Raw genomic sequence first — 22590 nt, forward strand, 5'->3', positions numbered from 1 at the left:
AAAATGCTTCCATTTTTGCATTCTACATCCATCTGTTGTCTAGAAAGATCTCACATGTTTGCCGTGATGGGTGTGTTAGCATTTTGCTTCTCTTGAAGCAATTTGCCATGTTTCTGCTCTCTTCGCACTTAACCGTTTCCAGTGCCTGCGCGGTACCCCATGCTCTTGGATGTGTCTGTACACGCTTCGCCTTTCCTCTAAGGCTGCCGTCCGCATTCCTTCTCGCTCCCCCCCCCCCACGCACTTGGTGTGGATGCTTGGAAGTGCCCCCCCACGCCTCACTTAGCTGTCCTGAGGGTGGTGTATGGGAAAATACGTTAACAGTTACCAGAGTATTTTTGTAGAAAAATAACAGACTTAATGTGAATCTGCTTTATTAAAACCATGAGAGCACACACTTGAATCCATACTGTGTGCACATATTTCATAGCTGGAGCTTTTCTGTGTATTTTGGGGTGTGGCCGGGGTAGTTTGTGGGGGTGTGCCGTGGCGTGGGTGTATGTGAGTGAGGGTGCTGCTCCGGGGGGTGCGTGTGGAGGGGCGTGAGAACAGGTGTGGAGGGGCGTGAGAACAGGTGTGGAGGAGGCACATCCTCTTGCCGTGTTCGCTGCTCAGGACCTTTGAGTTTGGGTGGAGGATTCGGGAGGTTATTGAAAGACCCCTGGGTTAAGTGCCATGTGTTTGGTTCTGTTTTCTAGATCAACGTCCGAGTTACCACCATGGATGCGGAGCTGGAGTTTGCCATCCAGCCAAACACAACAGGAAAACAGCTCTTTGATCAGGTCGGTCTCTGTGCGAGAGGATTCCCAGTTAGACAGCCGGTTTTGCAGCCTCTGAAAGCATTTGCGAAGCACATTTATGACCTGCTTTCCCGCTGTCTCCTGTCTGTGGAGGAGACGCTGCCCGCTTCTGCCGGCGGGACTCGCCCTGCGCAGACGTCGGGGGTGGCCCTGCGCGCGGCCCCGAGCAGGGGGGTGGGGGCGTCCTCGTCCCAGAGCACGACTGCATCGCTCCCACGGGGGTCGCCGCCATCCCCCGGTCCCCCAGCTGTTTCTTGCCACCTGGTTTGCAGACCGGGGTCCTGCGGAGGCCGGGCACCGCCCGTGGGCCTGAGTGGACGCGGCGGGCCAGGGCCGGCGCCCCTCCCTGCCCTCTCGGCAGCTGCAGCATCCATGTGCCCGCTCGGGTGTCTCGGGTGGCGGCCGACACCTTCCCTGTTGCTGGGCCACGGGGCACAGCCACGGGCCTGCCTGTGTCTTCCCACAAGCCGCCGCGGTGACCCGCAGAGCGCGAGTGAGGACAGCGCCCCCCACGAAGGCTGTGCTGACGGTTCTGTGCGACAGTTCCAGGCTCTGGGCGGAACCAGACCTCCCTTTCTGGGCTCTGGGGCCAAGGGCCCAGGCTAGCAGCAGGGCTGGCTGTGTGTTCACCAGCCACCAGGCCCAGAGGTGGCCTTCCCGGGGCCCAGCTCAGCGGCCAAGTGCTGTTCTGCATCCTGGCCCCACACATGAAAGGCGAGTGGGATCTGGGCCCATTTCGAAGCTCTGGGTGACTCGCCAGGGCCTGCTTGGCTCTTGGCTCATCCTTGAAGTGAGTGCCCAGCAGGCCAACCCCAGAAAGGGCCTGGGTTCAAGGCCTCCGCTCTCACGGTGCCATCATTTTGAGGTCCCTCCCTGGCCGAGCCTCAGTCACTGTGCTGGGCAGGGCTGGCCTTGGGCTGAAAATGCTGCAGCTTTCTCCTGAAGGTAGCCCTGCGGTGGGTGAAGGGCAGCCAGTGGGGGCGGCTCTGCCTGCAGCCCAGGGGGCCTGGCCTCTGATGCAGTTGGTGAAGCGGAGGCGCGGCTTGCTGTGAGGATGGCTCTGCAGCCTCTGGCCTCCATCTGGCAGATTTTTGCACAAGTCACTTTTCAGGGATTGTGTGCACAGGCTGGTGACAGCGTTGGCAGTGTGCACGGCGCAAGGTGTGAATGCCATTGTCTCTTAGGAGATCCTCGTCCCCGCTACTTGGGGGCCCTTGGTGGGGTAGAGAGTACAAGGCTTGTCCTGGTGCCTTGAACACGTGTCCCTGCATCTCAGTTCCCCAGACCTTCTCGTAACCGCATGCTTATGCACTGAGCTGCGTCCTTCTCGTGGTTCCCTCAGCTTCGTGCTCGGGTACCACGTTGACAGAATGCCTCATGTGCCTAAATGCTGAATAATTGTATCTAGTTTGGTGTTTGTGTTGGTTTCAGGCCAGGTATTTTGGCCCGTAGCGTGGAGTAGCTAGTAGCATGGAGTTGTGGATAAACAGGTACGAGTGGACCCTGAACTCGGTCACTTGCAGATTACTTTAAGAATGTCAAATGCATAAATCTATTCGGTGTGCCAAGTTTTGATAAACTCTGGGTCCAGATTATCCTGAAGCTCATCAGCCTCTCATCAGCTGTCCTGCTCCCGCACTGAATTCCTGTTCTCACCCCGGAAGGCCAAGTCCCCGGCATCAGTCCTAAAGGAGAAAAAGCAGGGCCAGGCCTTGCTGTAGCCATTATTCCCAAGTCCTCCCAAGTCCCAGCCACTTTGGCGACAGGTAACGAGGTTTCGCTACCAGCTGGGTTAAGAGGGATGGACAGAAAGATGCTGGGTCCCTCTGTCCTTCCTCTCACTCTCTGGACCTGGATCACGACATCTCTGATGGACGCAGTGTTTGAATTGTTTCGATGTCGTGTATTCTGTTGAGAAAGACCCTAAATCTGAGGAGCCAAGCCTGGAGCAGACCTGGAATGTGATTTGGTCCATGTGTTAAAACTAGGGACGTGGGGGCTCAGCAGCAATGGGATTGCCTGGGGCTGCACAGCTGGCTGGGCCGAAGCAGCCCCAGCCCGTTCTGCTTCCCTTCCTCCGAGGTGCACCTGACGTGGGATGTTCCTACCCCCGCCCGCATGGGGGAGCGGGGCGGGTGCCCATCGGTGTGCCCTTCGCCAGGGGCCTGTGTCCTCCGGACGCTTCTTAGGGGCTGCGGGCTACGCTGCCTTCCTTCCTCCCCGGGTGGCTCCAGCTGTTGCCCTCCTGGGTCTCCGAAGCTCATCATGGCCCACACTGCCAGGCACTAGAATGTGGTCCTTCAGTGAACTAGATTGACAGAGGCCTGGAAGGTAGGTTAGTCTGCCTCCCTCCCAGCCCCCGTGTTACTCCAGCCTCCTCTGCGGTAACTGTCCCCCAGCCCTGTCAGCACCATCGCTTGGTCTGTGACTAGGTTCTTTCTAGTCCAGGGCTCTGACTTGACGGGGACCAGGGGCTCACAGCCAGGTGGGTTCCAGGCGGAGCCCTGAGGCTTTCCTGCAGCTGAAGCTCCTGGGGGGTGGGAAAGGCCTTCCTGCTAGGACTCTGCCCAGTTTCCATCATCAGAAAGTAGTATTTCCGGAGTTCCCGTCGTGGCGCAGTGGTTAACGAATCCGACTAGGAACCATGAGGTTGCGGGTTCGGTCCCTGCACTTGCTCAGTGGGTTAACGATCTGGCGTTGCCGTGAGCTGTGGTGTAGGTTACACACGCGGCTCGGATCCCGAGTTGCTCTGGCTGTGGTATAGACTGGTGGCTACGGCTCTGATTGGACCCCTAGCCTGGGAATCTCCTTATGCCGCGGGAGCGGCCCAAGAAATAGCAAAAAGACAAAAAAAAAAAAAAAAAAAAAAAAGGTAGTATTTCCCAGCTGTTGCTTGAGATTGCGTTCGGTGGACACATCCCTGAACCTGCCAAACACCAGTGGGGCCGAGACGCCTGTGCAGATTCGGCTTCTGGCTTCCGTGTTTTTTGTGTAGCCGCTTTAGGTTAAGGTCAGAACATTGGAGGGAACATGTGGTGTGTTTTTCTAGGAAAGCTGGGTTTCCCTGTAGCCGGGGCTGGCAGGTTGGTTTTGGAACGGACCGAAGGAAGGAAAGTTGTTTGACTCCGTCGTGGTGTTTGGGGGGAGCTGTAGGGGTAGAAGTGGGGCCTTGAAACACGGTGAGGTCAGTTGTCCTGGAAGTTGAGTGCGACTCATGCCAGGGACGCAGCCCGTCAGGGCGCCCAGGGTCAGCCCCTGGCTCCAGCGTCTGATCTGCCCTTTGAGGGGGTGGAGAAGGGAATCTGAAGGTGGGGCGCTGGTCTGACAGGGTGGGGAGAGAAGTCCAGGGGACGGGGAGTCTTTTCCTACCGCTTAGGTCCAGGCCAGGGCCCAGCGGGGCAGATGGAGCGGAAACTAGATCGGAGAGACGGATGGCGGCATCTGTTCGCGGAGTTGTGCCGCACAACCTTGAAACAACCCCAAGGGGGAGGCAGGGCGGGTTTCATATCCAAGTTGAGATGGAGGTTTGTGGGGAATAAATTAGCAGGGCCGGGCATAGAACACCTGGTTCTGAGTCAGCGTCTTTGCACATGTTACCATGAAAACCAGGCATGGGGCCTCACATCTTCAGCTGTGGGAGGAAGCCCTGGTGAGAGTCCCAGTGCCCTTTCTGGAGTGAGTAGAGGGAGCGGCTGCCCATGGCCTGTGATAAACAGACTCCCTGGGCCCCCAGCCAGTGAGGAGACAGGTTCAGGGCAGGGTCTGTTTGGTGGTTCAGATTTTATTTTAAATAACTGCCCCAGGATGCCTGATCTGTCACTTCTAGTGTATTCAGTCCTCTTTTCCTCGAAATATGGTAAAAGCCACATATTTGAAGGATGGTAACCACCTTTTTAAAGGCTTAACATTAGGTGTCATGGAATTTAACTACTTAACACTATTCAGCAAAGTCCTGGGACTCAGTTTTGATGATACTCAGCAAGTAGCCATAGCAAGTTGCAACCTACACCACAGCTCATGGCAGCACCTGCTCCTTAACCCCCTAAGCGAGGACAGGAATCGAACCCACAACCTCATGGTTCCTAGTTGGATTTGTTTCCGCTGAGCCACTACGGGGTTGCTTTTCTGCTTCAAGACACAAGAATAACCCACTCGGGGCTCTCGTTGTAATGGGAGACTTTCCTAGCCCTGTAGAGAATTTTAAAGTGCAAATTCTCACTCGGTCCCAGGGCTGAATTCTACCTTCCTGTATCAGAATTTCGCATTTCTTGATGTGGGAAGAATGCCAGCCCCCTTGATACTTGCGAAGCTGACTGCTCCCCCTCCTCCAAAAGTGAGCCCTCTCTGCCTCCCCCTTCCTCGCCACGTTCCTGGCCAAGCAGAGCCGGGGCCGGCTGCCTGAGGCGCAGACAGGCAGCCAGAGGAGGCACGCCTTTCCCTTTGCTTCACAGTGCTAACTTTCAACCCCCTTTTCACATGGGTGCCCAACAGGTGACAGTCACACCTGTGACACCCACTTTCACTGGTATACCTGGGTGTGTCCCATTCTGTGACTCACCTGGCTGTCTTTACTCAGGAAAGCACAACGGAGTCCGAGGAGTAGGGGTGAGATTTTGTAAGATTTAGCATTAACCCCGAGTCTGCTCAAATGTATGCCAAACGTAAATGGTTTATGCTTCGGGGTAATAGCTTCAGCTAGTTGCAGACAGTGTCAGGCAGGCCTGCCTGGTGCCACCAAGCAGGTGCCACCCTCACTCCCTTGGCAGCTCTGTGGCACTATGTGATTGCGGCCGCTGAGGCCGCTGCCCTTCCAGAGGGTTCCTCGTGACGGTTTCGGGCCCTCTCTTTCACACAGGTGGTAAAGACTATCGGCCTTCGGGAAGTGTGGTACTTTGGCCTCCAGTATGTGGATAACAAAGGATTTCCTACCTGGTTGAAACTTGATAAAAAGGTAAGTCAGAGTTAACTATGTCCAGCTATTAATTAGGTTTGGTCTACTCTGTTGACAGTGAAACTCTGTCTTTTGTTTTTTGTTCCTTTCTATTTGTGTAAAAGTTTTTATAGACAGAAAGGTTGCAGGTTTCCAGCAAGTGGGGATGGTGGGTGGAAATTAGATCCTGGTATTTCTCCTTACTGCTCCCTTGTTGGAGCATATGATGCTTAATTGCTTAGCGTTTGGTTTGGTTTGGTTTTGTTTTTCCAGTGAGATTGTTAATCTTATAAACCATGAATCATCCACTGTTTTGTAAGGAACTGTTGTTGCTTTGTTTGAACCTGTGATAGATTCTCTTCCAACCCTAAAGACTGGATAATTCCCCTAACAACTGGGAGGAAAAGCAGTAAGCCGCCTGTGTTTTCTCCAGACAGTTTCTCCCTTGTCCCAGCCCTGGCTTTCCTCCCACGTTCTGTACACCTCAGGGGGCCGAGAAGGGGCTCCATGGTCTGGGGCTAGACTGGCCGTGTGGACAGAAGCCAGCTGCTTCACGGGTCTCTCAGGCAGTTGTCCTTGGAATGGATGGCATTGCCACCAGAAAACCTGGGCTGGACTGGGCTGGTGGCCTGGCGGGTCGCTGAATGTGGCTAGAGTCCAGCCAAGAGCGAGACTATAATAGGACTCTCACTGGCCTGTTCCTGTCTTCTGTGCTAAAAAGGTGACTTTCAGAATAAGTGTAATCTTCTGAAAACCGGCCCAAAGGATCTTTTTGAGGCAGTGGTTAAGCCCTCACGCCGCGAGGGCCAGTCTGTCTTGGGAGCTGGCAGCGAGAGTGTGGCTTCTGCTCTGCTGTGCAGGTGTCCGCCCAGGAGGTCAGAAAGGAGAACCCTCTCCAGTTCAAGTTCCGGGCCAGGTTCTACCCCGAAGACGTGTCTGAGGAGCTCATCCAGGACATCACTCAGAAGCTTTTCTTCCTGCAAGTGAAGGACGGGATTCTCAGCGACGAGATCTACTGCCCGCCCGAGACCGCGGTGCTCCTGGGCTCCTACGCCGTGCAGGCCAAGTTCGGAGACTACAACAAAGAGCTGCACAAGTCCGGCTACCTCGGCTCTGAGCGGCTCATCCCCCAGAGGTGAGCAGGTGGCCTGCGGCAGCGTCTCCAGGCCCTCTGAGCCCCCACAGCGGGGTCTGCGGTGGAGAGACCTGGCAGGGGAGTGGACCTCCCCCTAGGAACTGAAGATGCTGTAGCCTCACCACCTTCCCGCTCCCTGGTGACCGACAGAAAGGCCCCTGTTAAATCTGTTTTTGTTTACTAGTGGTCACATCAGGTATACCTTTTGGTGAAAGAGGCCACTTAGGGTACCCTTTCACACGTTTCCAGTGGGAGTTCCCTGGTGGCCTAGCAGTGACGGACCCGGCATCGTCACTGCTGTGGCTTGGGTTCAGTCTCTGCTGGGTTTCTTCCGCGTGCTGTGGCACAGCCACACACACACATTTTTTTTCCCAACAAGATTGGGTTTGTCTCACTCCAGGTTCTCAATTGTCCAGGTTGTTAATTGTCATACATAGAAATGCTGCATGTTAGCAAGTAGGTGGGGTTTTTAAAAAAAAAAAAAAGTCAAGGTTTGCGTGATGGTTGGGCAGTGGCCGGTCGCTGGCCTCTCCCGGACCTCCGGATGACCGCCCGGGCCCTCTTCCTCTGCCATCCAGAGTCATGGACCAGCACAAGCTCACCAGGGACCAGTGGGAGGACCGGATCCAGGTGTGGCACGCCGAGCACCGCGGGATGCTCAAGTGAGTGCCGGCCGGCCGGGCGGGCAGGGAACGAGCTGCAGGGAGGTTTCTTCTGAGCAAAGCTAGGTGTCTCTGCAGGGCCAGAAGCCTTTAGTCGGTGCCTTCAGGCCTAAAGGCTTCTCCCCTCCTTGTCTCAGGGGAAAGGGGCTTCTTCCTTAGTCAAGGGAGCAGGAACCTTGTCCACAAGCCATCAGTGACCTTCTCTTTCCTCTCACATGGGTGCTGATTGTTTGTTTGTTGTCTGGAAGGTGGTTGCCTTCAAAAGAGCATAAATGTAAAAAAAAAAAATCGATCCCAACTGCAAACCACTTGCTCTTAGAGAGGCCAGTGCAGCGTGAGAGGGCAAGTGGACGCCTGGCCAGCGGTGCTGCAGGGCCTCCGGGGACTTGGTGTCCTGAGAATTTCCTGTCTGACCTGAGCATCTTTAGGGGAGGGGTGGCCCCTTGCAAGTGAGACACCTGGCAGGCTCCTGCCACCCCATGAGAGGGGAGGGGAGGGGAGGGGCTGGGGGCGGGGAGAGACGGGCACGGGCCAGCTCTGTTCCCCCCTGAGGTGGGAAGTACGTCAGTGGTCAGTGTCCAGGACGGCTGGGGGACCCCTGGGGACACCGGCTGTCAGCCACACCTCTGAGCTCCTGGCGGCGCGTTAACGATCGCTCGGGTGTTTGCTCCCCAGAGACAGCGCCATGTTGGAGTATCTGAAGATTGCCCAGGACCTGGAAATGTATGGAATCAACTACTTTGAGATAAAAAATAAGAAAGGAACAGACCTTTGGCTTGGAGTTGATGCTCTCGGACTGAATATTTATGAGAAAGACGATAAGTGAGTTGAATTGGTATCATCTTTAGTTGGTTGGTGGGGTGTGGAGCCTGGCGACCATGAGAATACGGCAGTTAAGCACGTGGGTTACGTTTGAAGTGTTTATCTAGCAACTTACTGGCCCAGTGTCTGACTCAGGCTTTGCCTAAGGCCTGGCCGCGGTGATGTGGCCTTGCCGGGGGGACTTGGTTCAGAGGTAGGTGCCTTTCCTCTCCTGTCCTCCCTCCTGCTGACTGCCCCGTGTAGCCCGTGCTGCGGGGCCCCACCGCATCTGGAGCTTGAGGAGAAGGCAGAACGAGAGCTGCAGGAGGGCACCCCGGCTACCACCCAGGCAGTGCCGGCGGCTCGATGCTCCAGCCGAGAGTCGTTACGGTGCCGTCAGAGGCCTGAAGAGTCGGCCAGCGGTGGCTTCTGTGTAAGACAGTTGAGCTAAATCCTCAAACCTGTGGGAAGGAGCCAGTTGCCTCACATTGGTCCTATGTCTGTCGAGTGAGGTCTGCTGCCGTGCAAGCAAGCTGGCTGGGAGCCCGCGAGGGAGCCGGCCTCCCTGGGCCACCATGGCCCATCCCTGTGGGTACAGACTGCACAGAATGCCTGCCTTCTGCCAGGGGGCTAGATACCCAGGAAGCAGTTGTGATTCAGCGAGGCCAAGTCTTCATGGTGGTTCACCTGCCTTTCCCACCTGCGTCTCGGCTGCCCCAGCCCCCCCTCCACATGCATGAGGGGAGCAGAGTTGCTTTTGACAAATGATACCGTGTAAGAATCCACCTGTAATCCCAGCCCTGTCTATTCTTGCCAGAGCCCAAAGTACAGGTGCCTTTCGCAGGGTGTGAGTCAGGAACAGGGGGTGGTTCCTGTGTCCCCTGTTCCCGGTGCCCACTGAGCACCTGGAGTGGTGGAGTCACCCCTCTCCTGGAAGGCAGGGTGCTAGGCGGTTACACTTCGACCACGATGTGCTTCTCAAGGATCCCGGGTGCACTGGACTCAGTGCTGGAGACACACAAACAGTCCGGCTAAGCCAGGGACCTGGGGGCCTGAGCTGGAGGATGGTGGCTGGTCAGCAGGGCCACCAGGGAGCGGTATAGTCGGGACACCACGGCCCCTGGGCATATACATGGGAAACTGCCTGTCTTTGAGCTTGTTTCTTTGAGCAGATTTTGTAACAGCCGTGGCCAAGGCCGTCTGAACAGGTTTTTCAGGCTGCCCTAAGAACTTGCTGAGGTCTGCTTGTAACCACCCCCAGCCCTCGCTTCTGCAAGTGAACATGTGAGCAGCTCAGCTCCTTCAGTCCTGCCTCTGCTCTCCTCCCATCCCCAGCTTAGCCCTGAACCAGGCATCTGCGCTCAGGATCTTCTCCCCAGAGGTTTAGACACCGGGCAGGGATGGCAGGCTCCCGATCCTGCAGGCAAAACACTCAAGCCTTGGTCAATCAGTAGCCCAGGTGCTTCTCCTTTTAAGCAAATATTGACAACTTGGTTACCAGGATAAGCAGGAGGTGGTGGCTCAGGTCAGAGGAATGCTGCCACAACCCTTCACTGTGCTGACGTGTTGAAGGATGTGCCGTAGCAGTGGGGGTAAGCGGGGAGAAGTGCGGGGAGTCTGAGCGGGTCCTGGGCGATGGGAGACCTAGGCAGATAAATAGCTGTCTCCATTTTAGGGTTAAATATGCTCTGGTTTGGTTAAGTCTCTTGGGGCCCCTTTTCAGTCTGTGTGTAGCAGCTCAGTGGGAACACAGAGGACAGAAGCATTTGTCTTTTTTTTCCTATAAACCCCTCCGTCTGAAGAGGAGATAAGGGGAGAAGGGGAGGCAGGCAGCCTGGGACTCAGGAGGCTGAGATGAGCTCCCCGGCATCCTCCGACCCCAAACAAAACATACCTGCCCAGGTTCTCAGGCCTCTGCAAGCACTCTTCCTCCCACTTCACCCTCGGAGAGCTCCCTCCTCTCGTTCCTGTGCAGGCAGGTTTCTGACTGAGCTGTGGGCCCAGGGCCCCGGCGGGGAGGATGCTGGAAAGGACTGCAGACAAGGAGAAGAGACGTGGGCCGGGTGCCTTTGCCCTTAAATTCCCCATTCTCATCGTGGTGTCTCTTATTAGTGTCAGCAGCCAGGTTTCTGCCATTTAAATACATTCTCTTCATCTTTGGGGAGGCAGGGCTGGTGGCTCACGTGTATCTCAGGAGGGCAAAGAGCAGGTCTGTTGGGTGGTGTGAGTTTTGTTTCACCAAACATTCCAGGATCACATCGTCCGCCCATCTCTCCTGTCTGCCTTTGGTACCCGACTCGAAGACAGCAGACAGCACATCTTGAACGACTTAGTTGCCTTCAGAAGTTTGCTGCTGCGAGGACTCTGGTCAGACCACCTCTAGGAAGAAGTTGAAAACCCCCCCTTAGATGGGCGGAGGGGAGAGTTTGGACGCCTGTTTAGACAAGGGGTGGAAGGGCCCGAGGAGAGGCCGTGCCCCTTTAAGTGCGGCGGGGCTACGAGGCTGAGAAGGGCAAGTGGGAGGGTGTCCTGCCTGCAGGGCTGCCTGCATGGTAGCCCCCCCCCCCCCCACCGCCTCCCAGGACAAGCCCTGTCTGATTCACTGCTGCTGGAAAGTGCGGGCGGAGCTGCCCCTGACCCCCGGGGGAGCCAGACGAATTGGCTGTTCCCCTGGGCTGTGAAGGGCGGACGTGATCGGCAGCCCTCCTCACCGCAGGCCTCTAAACTCCTAATGAAAATTTTCAAAAAGCCTGTAAATGGAAAAAACACTTTTATAGTGAATTCCATGTGCCCAGAACCAAGATTCTACCATAGCATTTAACCAGTTGCTCTGTCACACCTCCCCGCTTCCACATGTCACTGTACCCTTGGTCCCCTTGACACATTTTAAAGTAAATTGCAGGCTCCTGTATACCTTTCCCCTAAACGTACAGAGCTCAGTATGCTTTGCTTTGCTTTTGATGTAAAATTTAAATATAAATGAACGCACAGTTTTTGAGTGTTCCTTTGCTGAGCAAATACATACGCCTGTGAAAACCAAACTCCTGTCAAGGTGTAGAACAGTGTGGCCACCCCGCATATTTTGAATTTATTTATTTTTCTTTTAGCCACACTCAGACAGCATGTGGAAGTTCCCAGGTCAGGAATCAAACCTGTGGCACAGCTGCAGCAACACTTGACTCCTTAACACCTGCACCATAAGGGAACTTCCTGAATTTAAATTTTTTTTCATTTTGGAACAAAAAGTCATTTCAGACTTGTAAGAGTTTCCAAAAATAGGAAGTACAAAGAATTCCCACGTGCCCTGCACCAGCTTTCCCGGATGAACGCAGTCCAGGTGTGGAATCCGGCTGCTCTCCTGATTCAGCGCTGTTAGCAGTGCGGAGGCCATGTTCCCATTTCATTACTTGTCCACTGATGCTCTTCTTCGGCCCCAGGTTCTGCCCAGAATCCACCTATGTTTGGTCGTCGCGCCTCCCAGTCTCCTTCCGTCCGGGTCAGTCCTACGGTCTGTCGTGACTTGGACATTTATGGAGAGTACTGGCCTTTGGCTCTTGAGAAAATCCCTCCGCCCGTTGATACTTTCCCATGAAACAGTTTGAGGTTTGCACTTTTTCCAAGAAACCACAGGTGCTCTTGTGCCCTCCTGGGTGACAAGTGCTGTCAGCGTGTCTTACTTCTGGTGGCGGCAACTTTGGCCTCAGGTCAAGGTGGTGCCTGCCAACTTATTGCCCTCCTCGTTAATCCCCAGTCTATTTCGGGGAGAGCCTGAAACCGTGTAAACGTCCTGTTCCTCATACTTTCATCTGTTAATTCTACAGCCATTGATAAAATGGGCATGAAAGGGTTATTACTGTGGTAGTTGAGAAATGCTGTTTTTAAAAATTACTCCTTGTACATATATTAATGGGATTCTGCTCTAAGGAGCCAATTTCTCTTTTCCATGTGTTGTTTACTTATATTAATATGGACTCAGGGATGATGTGTTTTCGTCTATGGGCCATAACCTGTAATGTTATTTTGTTGCTCAGATGGTTCAGGATTTGCTTTTCAGAGCCCCTTTGAGTTGGCTTCTGTCTCCTCTTGACACGACCCCATTATTTCCCAAGCGCTTCTTACTTTCTGGCACCATCCAGACCCTGCTGTAGCCCTGGCATCGCTATTTTTCCAAAGAGCTTGGATCTCTTTCAATTTGGGAATTACACTTTAAAAATGTATACCTAAGGACAGACTTCTGAGTCCTTTAGAAATCTTCTCTGTGAGTCCTTCTCTGTTTGTGAACTCAGAAGGAAAAAAAAAAAAAGAAATCCTTATAGATTGTAATTTTCCAACTCTGGTCAAGAATTAAAGTTCTTTAATTCAGAAGTAAGTCATAATTTTCATGTACAGTCATCATTTTTTGATGTTCCAGTCATGCTTATAGAGGCTAGTAAATTGTCCTGTGAGGTTTCAGAGAAAAGACAAACGTTGCAGGTGCAGTGAAAGAGGAAGCTGGAGGCCGTGGTGATGGGACACCCAGCCCTTGAGAGGAGGACGCCCGTCTAGCCTGAAGGTCCAGGTTCTCTAGGATCAGAATCTGCTCTGAGAGACTTGTATAAAACCAGGAGCCAGAGCAGATCCTTGCCTCTCTAAGAGTTTGGGATGTTGGGACTCTGGCCTGCAGTGCTGACTGTATGGCTGGGGATTGAGCAGTGGCAGCGTGGTTCCTGGCTGCTCTGCTGTCACCAGCATATTGGTCTTGTGTTTTGGAGGAAGGTATTCAGAAGCATCAGATGCCTCACCAGTGTTTCTTTTATGGCCTTTCTATGAAGGACAAGGACAGAGGTGGATGTCCATGGCAGGACCAGTTGGTTTCCTGAGTTCCTTTCCAGTGTTCAGAGGCCCATAACAAGATTACCTCTTTAAAAGTTTGTGGCTGTGTGTATGTATATAATTTCTATATCCCATGTCTGATAAAATAACTGAGTGAACCCCATGCTTTGTTGTTGGTGGTGGTGGTGGTCTTTTTGCCTTTTTCTGGGGCCCCTCCCGCGTCATATGGAGGTTCCCAGGCTAGGGGTCTAATCGGAGGTACAGCTGCCAGCCTACGCCAGAGCCACAGCAATGCGGGATCCGAGCTGTGTCTGCAACCTACACCACAGCTCACGGCAGCACCGGATCCTTGACCCACTGAGCAAGGCCAGGGATCGAACTTGGAACCTCATGGTTCCTAGTCGGATTCGCTAACCACTGAGCCACGACGGGAACTCCCCCACGCATCCTTTTTTGAAGCATGTTAGCCAGATGTAATTCAGTGGGCATTGGTGATCCTATTAAAATAAAGCTGAGAAAAGACGTATACCAAAAAGTCGGACACGTAAAACCACAGCCTGCCCAGTGCCCTGACTACTGGGGCCCAGAAGAGCCATCTATCAGGCTTAGTGCCCTCTCCTGGCCTCCAGAGGCCACCTCCACTGCCTTGACTTAGTTTATGTTGTCATAGCAAGACAACATAAACTAAGTCATTGCACAGTGGTTTTTCCTTAAACGCGTTGGTCGGCTGCTCCCCACCCTGCCCTTTTCTAAATTGAAAGTTTTTGTGGCTCATGGGCAAAGACTCTTTGATGGCAGCATCATTAGAGGGCGGCTTGAGGATGTGTCATTACTTCTGGAGCGGCATCCAGGGTGAACGTGTTGGAAGAGGAGGGGGACGAGATGGGGATAGGGTGGAAATGACGAAGTCAGTGGAGCGGCGTGGTCTTGAAATGGTAGTGAGCTTGTCCAGGAATGCTGGGTGAGAGTCCAGAGCCTTAGCCACTAGTGGACTCATGATGAGTAGGACAGCAGTGGGGCGTCCGTTGGGCGTTTGTCGTCTGAGTGCTGTCTTGGGAGTTGGGGGATGACATGGGAAGGGGTCTGGCCAGCCAGGAGAACACACATCCCTGAGATGAGAAGCAGAGGAGCAGAATCTGTAGGAAGCCCTCAACTCATCAAGAAGGTACAATAATCTTATATATACATGCACCAGACATCAGAGCGCCTTGACTGAATTAAGCAAATCAGAACAGATTTTTGAAGGGGAAACGGGGTATGTTAATACTAGGGGCCTTGTAACACCCCGCTGTCAGCAGTGGACTGGTCATCCCGACAGAAACGAGTGAACCTCAGACTTGAACCACAGTGAGCCCTTTCCCCTCCATCCGTGAGCAGCGGCGCCAAGTACAGTGCGTGTGGGAAACCTAAGACGTGGTCTTTGCCCTCAGAAAGCCTGCCTGCCTGGTTTCCAAAGAGCTAAATAGTATTGCCGTAATTTTTCAAAGTAATGCAGCAATTGAACTAACGTGAAGAGACTGGCTTGTGGCGCGCACGGGACCGCAGGTTGGGAGGAAAAGACTGCTGCGAGCTGGCCTGGCAACGGGGAGGAGGGCGGCCCTCCCAGGCGCCATGCGGCAGTGTGGCCAGGCTGAAAGGCTGGGCTGACCCCGGTGTGGGTTTCATCTTGCACAGACTTGGGGGTGTGGGAGGGGAGGGACCAACTGGAAGGGACATAATCAGCCGGCCGTTGGAAGTGGGATTCTGGTGACAGGGAGCTTGGTTAGGCTGCTGGCATGTGAGAGGTGGCATTAGGGGGGTGATGTGGGCATGAACTGCAGAGGACAGCCGTGAGAGAGGCTTCAAATGGGGTGCCAGGATGTGCCTGCTGAGGAATCAAAGTTGACCTCAGGATCACAAACCCGGGTGCCTGGACGCAGTAAGAGGCCTGAAACTGAGCAAGACAGATGACGTCAGTGGGAGCCTCTCAGGGTTTCCTGGAGCTTGAGCCTTGCGGGCAGTCACCTGCCCTCACCTGGCACAGGTAGCAGCTCTTAGGAAATGATGCGTATTACCTGTTAGGCTTCTTGGGCTAGTGTCAGGCTTTTTTTAATTGAACTAAAAAATTGCAGAATAAATTTGCAGACCTCTCTTAGCCAGGCAAGGACACATCTAACCATCCCACCGTTTTTTTTTAAACCTTAGGTTGACCCCAAAGATTGGCTTTCCATGGAGTGAAATCAGGAACATCTCTTTCAATGACAAAAAGTTTGTCATTAAACCCATCGACAAGAAGGCACCTGTAAGTTCACTTGGTTCTACCTTAGGGGTTACTGTTTTCATTCTTGAAGCCAAATGCATTTCCAAGGTAACAGTTAGACCCCTGTATGTGGCAAGGAGCTGGTGATACTTAGAATTACCTGTATGTGGGAGGAAAGCGTTGCCGGTAGGTTACATACACTGAGGGTCAAGGTCCCCTCCGGCCAGGCCGCCGACCATTGCAGCGGGAGGTTACGGTAGAGCCCAGGTGTCTGTCCAAAGCTCGCGCTGACTCTTGTCTGAAGTTTTCAAATGGTCATCATTCCTTATGAAGAAGAGGGCAGTTCTGAGTCATTGCCCTTAGCCCAGTGATAAGCCTTCCATGAATTCCTGCATTTCTGGGCTTGGGAATTGTTCATATTCACCTGAAAAACCAGCCTTTCTCCAGACAGCATGCGTGGGGTGGGGGGCTCATGGCAGCACGGCCCGGGTACCTGCTGGAGCACGTGCGCGACCACGGCCATGCCTCGGGGCCAGGGCTTGACGGCACGCTGTCCTTGCCATTACCCAACGTCAGACTTTCATGCCCCCCCAGTCACCTGCACCCCACCTGCGAGTACGAGTGTGCCTCGCTTTTCTCTAGCCACCCTGTGGCCCTCACGCTGTGTGGTGGAATGAGTGAGGAGTTGTTTTCTTTTCTTTTTCTTTTTTTTTTTTTGTCTTTTTGCTATTTCTTGGGCCGCTCCCGTGGCATATGGAGGTTCCCAGGCTAGGGGACCAATCGGAGCTGCAGCCACCGGCCTACGCCAGAGCCACAGCAACGCAGGATCCAAGCCGCGTCTGCAACCTACACCACAGCTCACGGCAACGCCGGATCGTTAACCCACTGAGCAAGGGCAGGGACCAAACCCGAAACCTCATGGTTCCTAGTCAGATTCGTTAACCACTGCGCCACGACGGGAACTCCTGGAGTTGTTTTCTAATGGAAATCTGTTCTTTAAAAAAATCTGCCGCTTGAAGAAATTCTCTGACCCTTCTTAGAGCCTGTTCTGAATTTTACTGTAATTACAGCTCAGAAAGGACTTGCGTCTCGTGTAATTTCTGTCCCTTAGTTACAGTGTCAGGCTTAGGGAGGCACGCACGGGCTGCAGTCCAGGCTGTGGACGTCGGGGTGCCCTCCTGGACTCCAGTGCTGCTTCGTGATGCTTCACGTCGGGACAGCATGGGGCCTTGCCGTCCCCGCTGCTGCTCCCACGCAGGGCTGACGTTAGCTCGCTGTGTGGGAGCAGCACGGGTCTGGAGGCTGTGTGTAAAAGTAGCGTCTTTGCTGAAAACCTTCCCTGCTGTTGGCAGAGTCTGGCCTCCTGCCCCATGGATAGTTGTGCAGTTATTTTAAATAAAGCATTTAATGCAGACTCTCCAGCTCCGTGGTAACCGGTCGCATTTGCATGCGGCACCATGAACCGCGGGTCCCCGTGTAGCCGGGTCACAGGCAGTCAGGAGAGCCAGGAGATCCGCAGTCTGTTCACCAGATGTTACTGATGGTTCGGAATGTTTTTTTAGAAATTTGACTGACAGAAACGGGAATTCTGGGTAGATTGTTTAGGAATTAAGTTTGTGAGGATTTTATTTTTTTCAAACATGGCTTAAGTTTAGCTTTCAAAAAGCTGGAGAATTTTTGTGATCACAAACGCCAAGCAGAGGCACCTGTGACACCTATGGTTGAGCAGGCTGAGTGTACCGTTTCTGTAAACTGGCCTCGGTGAAGCCATTGCTTACAGGGGGAAAGGGGAGGAGAGAAGCATTGCAGGTTGCAGGGGGCGCAGTGCTGGGATGTGCGCCCTCCCCGTGAAGAGATGGGTGAAGACAGGCCCAGTGCTCTTTTTCTGGCGGGGAATTGAGCGGTGCAGCTGCGTCTCATACCAGCTCAGCCGGCGGAGACAGGCCAGGGCTGGGTGACCGCTTCGGATGGGTGAGGGGTGCTCTGCTCTGCACCCCGGGACTGGGGCTGGTTTGAGATGCCGTGCCAGGTTGCTGTACCTGGCCTCAGGCTTTGCACCGGCGGCCCTAGAAATCAGATTTCCAAGTTTCCATGGTCCAAGTCGCCACCCAGTGATTCCCGAGCGGAGGGTGGTCTTGGCCAGACCCTGGCTGAGCCTGCCCCCTCCCCCCGCCTGCCTTTTTTTTCCTCCCACACCTCTGACCAGTGGAAGGTCCCTGGCCAGGGATCAAACCCGCACCACAGCAGCAACCCGAGCTACTGCAGTGACAATGCCGACCCTTAACCTGCTGCACCAGCGCGGGAACTCCCTGGGGCCATGTCTGGACTCTTGTGATGGACTTCAGGGCCTGCCAGTGGCTCTGAGCAGGGCTGGGGCAGCCGCTTCCCCTCCGAAAGCACCTCTTGCTCCTGCCTCGGGGAAAAGGCAGCGAGCCATCCAGTAGCCTGGGAACCATGGGAGGGGTCACCCTGCTGGGCCTGGCGGGCCCGGGCCCTCCCTCCTGTCTCCTGGGGACGCGGGTCACTTTCCTGGAGCTGCCCTCGTGCCTCGTTTCGGGTTTCAGAACTCCGTCGCTGCCGGTTAGACAGCCTGCCCCGGCCTCGTCGGGAGCTGTGGCCTGGAGACACGGGTTTGGAAATCTCTAAATAATTGTTAGTTTGTGGCTTTTGTTTTTAACCTGAAGTCAGAAACTGGCCTTCTTCCAAGGCGGCACGAGGAGTGTCTCCCGCCTCCTGCGAAGCTGTGGACGTGGACGCCGTCACGTCTCTGGTGCCTCACAGGCCCTGTCCCAGGTGGCTGGACGCCCTGGGGGTGTCGCCTGCAGTTCTAACCTTTGGTTTTTTTCAAGTGGCGTTTTTCTGAAGAGGTGTTCTCACAAATCAGAGTTTCTTTGCAGATAATTAGGAAGCCCATCTGGGTAGCACTCCTGTGCGCCACAAGCGGTTGTTTTCTCTTGTGTAATCAGAGACGGGTGGGTGGGTAACAAAAAGACCTGCCCCTCCCAGCTCCGCAGACACCCCCGGGAGACACCCGATGACTTCATAACAAGGCCGTGAAACCCCGAGGAGGGCCCCACCCAGGAAGTCTGTGGGCTCTTGGGCTTGACGTTGCTCTGCTTGGCGTTTCTGGACAACGAACAGGCCGGGCCGGGCCGCTAAGTCGGTCCTTCCTGGGCATGTTGCTCAGCCTGCCGGGCCAGTCCCTAGGATCGGGCAGCCCTGTTTCTTTGTTTCAGCCGCCCTTTCCCTGTTGCAGTGTTGGGCGTCTGGCTGCTGGGGGCCCTGCGGCTCAGAGGAGGAAGCAGGCAGGCCTTTCAGAACAACTTGTAGCCGGAGTTTCTAAGCTTCGTTGCCCCTTCGGTCACCTGTGTTCCTCACACAGGCCCCCAGGAGCTAGGACACAAGGTCCTGTGCCACCCGTGCCCCACACTCGTGCAGTCACTAGTCCTAAGCTCTTGGGTGCTGCGATCCTGCTCTGCCTTTCAAGAAGGCTCTACCAGCGGTTCTGGAAGGCAGCCCGCAGTCTGGGCGAGGGTTTGTGTCCCCGCCAACTTGCGTGGTGCCACACGCCTTTCTGAGTCCTACTGTAAACATTTTCTGATTGAAGCCTCGCAACAAGCCCATTGATTGTGTAACTGAAGATGCTGAGGCTCAGCTCGGCGGAACGATCTGTCCAAGGTCGTGGGGTCGGTGTGGCAGTGCTGCAGGAACTGTCACTCGGAACATTGGTTTGGTCCTGAGAACAGAGAGATGAATGGAGGTGGCCCTGCTCTCGAGGGAGCAGCGGTCTAGTGGGGAGAGCAGACCCAGTCAGCGGGGGCACCACAGTGACGTCAGCTGAGGAGGACGAGGGACCTCTGGAAGTGCCATGTCCTGGGGTGCCTGCCATTGCACAGGACATTCCAAGGGGAGGGACTCTTTGAGGACGTGCCCACAGGTATGAAGGAGCGAAGTTCATGACAACGAGGGGTCGGTCAGGGTTGGGGCTGGACGGCCTTCCACGTGCGCCCGGCCAAGGCGTCTCTACCCAGTCCTGGGGCTAAGAGGCCGGCATGGAAGGACCCGATCGATGTGCTGGTAGCATCGTGGGAGGGGAAAGGCTGAGGCAGAGGCCATGGGAAGCCCACGTAGGAGGAGTTGAGCGAGGCAGGAATCGGTCGGGCTGGGGGCTGGAGAGGACAGGTAGGACCTTTGTCGGAAGGCCAGGCGGCGCTGGCACTGTGGAGGAATTGGGCTGGGGGGAAGCTTGGTGGTCCTGCGTGGGGTTCCCGTGTCTGCGCACAGGCACACCCACAGCGCCCACACTGCTCCTGCTGGTCCTGGAGAGGACGCGACCCTTCGTTTGGGGTCATTGATGACTGTGAAGCCCCCACTGGCCCCCTCCGCGCTGCTGCTTGTTCTCTTAGAAAAGCTATCCAGAACTTTGTGAAGTCAGGTTCAGAAGAAGAAAGCTAGAGAAAGGTGTCTCCGGGCCCGAATCCAAGTCCGCCCTGTTCCGCTCTGCAGGACTTTGTGTTCTATGCCCCCCGCCTGCGGATCAACAAGCGGATCCTGCAGCTCTGCATGGGGAACCACGAGCTGTACATGCGCCGCAGGAAGCCCGACACCATCGAGGTGCAGCAGATGAAGGCCCAGGCCCGGGAGGAGAAGCACCAGAAGCAGCTGGAGCGGTGAGCGGGCTGGGCTGGGCAGAGGCGGCGCCTGAGCTGGGGACAACCAGGGACTGGGGTGCAGCTGCCCCTTGGGGGCTGGGGCTGGGGCTGGTGGCGGGCTGGCTCCAGGCCAGGGCCACCTGTGGGGTGACCAGGCTGCCACGTAGACACCACGCTCCCCTGTAGAGTCTGAGCCTCCTGTGCTGCTTCTTCCCCTCCCGGAAACAGGCAGCAGTTGGAAACGGAGAAGAAACGGAGGGAAACGGTGGAGAGAGAGAAGGAGCAGATGATGCGCGAGAAGGAGGAGCTGATGCTCAGGCTTCAGGACTACGAGGAGAAGACCAGGAAGGCGGAGAGAGGTGGGCCTGCCCGAGCCTCCCTCCGGTGGGGGGCCTGTGATGGGAGGGTGCACTTGCGGCCAGGGACACACACCGCCGTCGAACACCTCCCCAAAGCAGAGACCTGGCGGGGGGCCTGATGAAGTGTTTGTCTGGATTGGGGAAGAACTCTGCAGGTTCCGGGCTAAATGCTTACCGCGCATTCTCTTCGTGAGGTTCCCCTCAGTTCTGTGGGGTGAGGACCAGGTTAGCACCTTGTTCCTGATGAGGACAGTGAAGTTCAGGGAGATATAGTCGCACAGTCATGAGCGTCCTGGCTGTGCCACACTGTCCCTCTGTCCCTCAAACCCTCCTGAGCAGGGGTTTCTGAGGCCAGCGGCCCAAGGGTGTGCAGCCAGGCCCTGGGCGGGAGGGGGCCGTTTCGCCACCACGAGGATGGAGCCCACAAGCGCGGGAGAAACCAGCCGCCACGTGTCCCCCTCCATGTCCCCTGCCACTCTGTCCGCTGCTCTGCAGCGTTGGTGTGATTCTTGCTCGTGTTCCAGGCGCCCCTCCCCCCGGGTGGGAATTGAGGGCAAGACGGGGGGGTCCTTGGCTGGAGCCTTGAGCAGCCCCGGCTTGTGCCCTTAGAGCTCTCCGACCAGATCCAGCGGGCGCTGCAGCTGGAGGAGGAGAGGAAGCGCGCGCAGGAGGAGGCCGAGCGCCTGGAGGCCGACCGCGTGGCTGCGCTGCGCGCCAAGGAGGAGCTGGAGAGGCAGGCGGTGGATCAGATAAAGAGCCAGGAGCAGCTGGTAGGAGTCCACAGGGCCTCAGGATGCTGAATTATGGAGAGGCTGCCTCGGGGGGTAGAAAAAGTGACACCTGCTTTATAGTAACGGGTGTCTGGGCTGTAAAGTGATCCTCCTGGGGGCGCAGAGTGGCGGGTGGGAGGGGCTCTGCGTGGGTGACGGACGCTGCTGGCCGTTGACCAGAGCATGTGACCCCTCTTTCACAGGTGCACTGTCGGACGCGTCCTAGAAATAACTTGGGCTTCTGCTCCTTTTCCAGGCCACAGAACTCGCCGAGTACACTGCCAAGATCGCCCTCCTGGAGGAGGCTCGGCGACGCAAGGAGGACGAGGTGGAGGAGTGGCAGCTCCGGGTGAGTGGGGGCGGGGGCGGCGAGGATGAGGCTGGGTCCGCAGGGACAGAGCCACTTGTTGACTCCACCCGAGCTGTTCAGCCCCCCAAACATCCCCCATCAGGAGCTAGCTTTAAACCCCACGGTGTGGGTGCTGCCAGCAATGGCCATAACCCCTGCGGCAAGCCCTCCTGTCACTCCCGGAGGCTGGTCCCCACAACACGGGCACAGGGAGACCTGGCTCTGCCCCTTGCTGTGCGACAGGATGGGCAGCCTCACCTCCGAGCCTCGGTTTCCTGTAAGGACGCCACAGAGGTCGAGTTAACTGTAGCTGTACCGGAACCGTGCTCCTTCCTTGTGGTGTGACGTCTACCCAGCAGCCCCCACGCCAGCAGGGATGCACTGTCCTCAGGGGCTCAGTCAGGCTTGGAGTGGCCAGACTGGGGGCTCCTTTCCCCTGCCCTTTGCCACACTTCCCAGCTGCAGGGGCCCCTTCTGGGAACACCTGGCACCTCGCTCCCATCCCTGACCTGAGCTGTGGGCAGAAGGCTTCAGTCCTTAGGGTTTTGCAGAAGCGCTTATTATAAAGTATTGAATGAAAGAAGCTGGTTACAAAACCGCTGCCAACTAAGCCCATTTCCAGAGTCAGGCTGGTTGGTGATGTGGTGGGTGGGATTGCGTGTGTAGCCCTGGGAAGTTGGTGGAAGGATTACAGGTGACAGGTGAGAAAGGGCTTGAGCCTGGTGCTGGCAGGAGGAGCTAGATAAAAGCGGCCTCACAGGGAGAGAATAAACCCGGACCCCAAGCGCTCCTGTGCTCTTCAGTGGCGGGAGGGTTTAAGATGTCATTTTTCAAAAATATATGCAATGAACACACATAAGGATTATCGACATAAAGAAGACATTATGGTCCTTAGGGAAACATCAACACCACCTGGCGACACAGCTCCTCCCGGTCCCCTGGGCACGGTTGACACACCTGCTCAGGGGACCCAGGTCCCCAGACCCCCTGCACAACGGGGTCACGCGTCAGCGGCCTGGCCCTCAGCCCCGAGCTGCTTCTGGCCGAGGGGGGGGAGGGTGCGGCCCCTGCTCTCGGCGAG

General features: G+C 55.6%; 1 protein-coding gene across 2 annotated transcripts in view; it reads left to right on the forward strand.

The window, feature by feature from the left end:
* The window catches only part of EZR (ezrin), a 49423-nt gene that overhangs the window by 25458 nt on the left and 1375 nt on the right, over nt 1-22590 (forward strand). Inside the window, exons 3-12 of one of the 2 annotated variants that reach the window (XM_085022578.1) lie at nt 699-3390; nt 4887-5751; nt 6591-6865; nt 7444-7527; nt 8203-8349; nt 15325-15421; nt 19886-20049; nt 20260-20390; nt 21000-21160; nt 21417-21509. In XM_085022578.1, coding sequence (XP_084878704.1) covers nt 7448-7527; nt 8203-8349; nt 15325-15421; nt 19886-20049; nt 20260-20390; nt 21000-21160; nt 21417-21509 — 873 coding nt within the window. In that variant the 5' untranslated portion in view covers nt 699-3390; nt 4887-5751; nt 6591-6865; nt 7444-7447. The remainder of the gene's footprint in view (nt 1-698; nt 3391-4886; nt 5752-6590; nt 6866-7443; nt 7528-8202; nt 8350-15324; nt 15422-19885; nt 20050-20259; nt 20391-20999; nt 21161-21416; nt 21510-22590) is intronic. The other variant, XM_013992459.3, reaches the window with a different exon arrangement.

The sequence above is a fragment of the Sus scrofa genome, chromosome 1, assembly GCF_054392235.1.
Source record: "Sus scrofa isolate SSC_HxYL_T2T_F1_AM1 chromosome 1, Sscrofa_HxYL_maternal_Yorkshire_Landrace_v2.0, whole genome shotgun sequence".
In the NCBI taxonomy this organism is placed as follows: Eukaryota; Metazoa; Chordata; class Mammalia; order Artiodactyla; family Suidae; genus Sus; species Sus scrofa.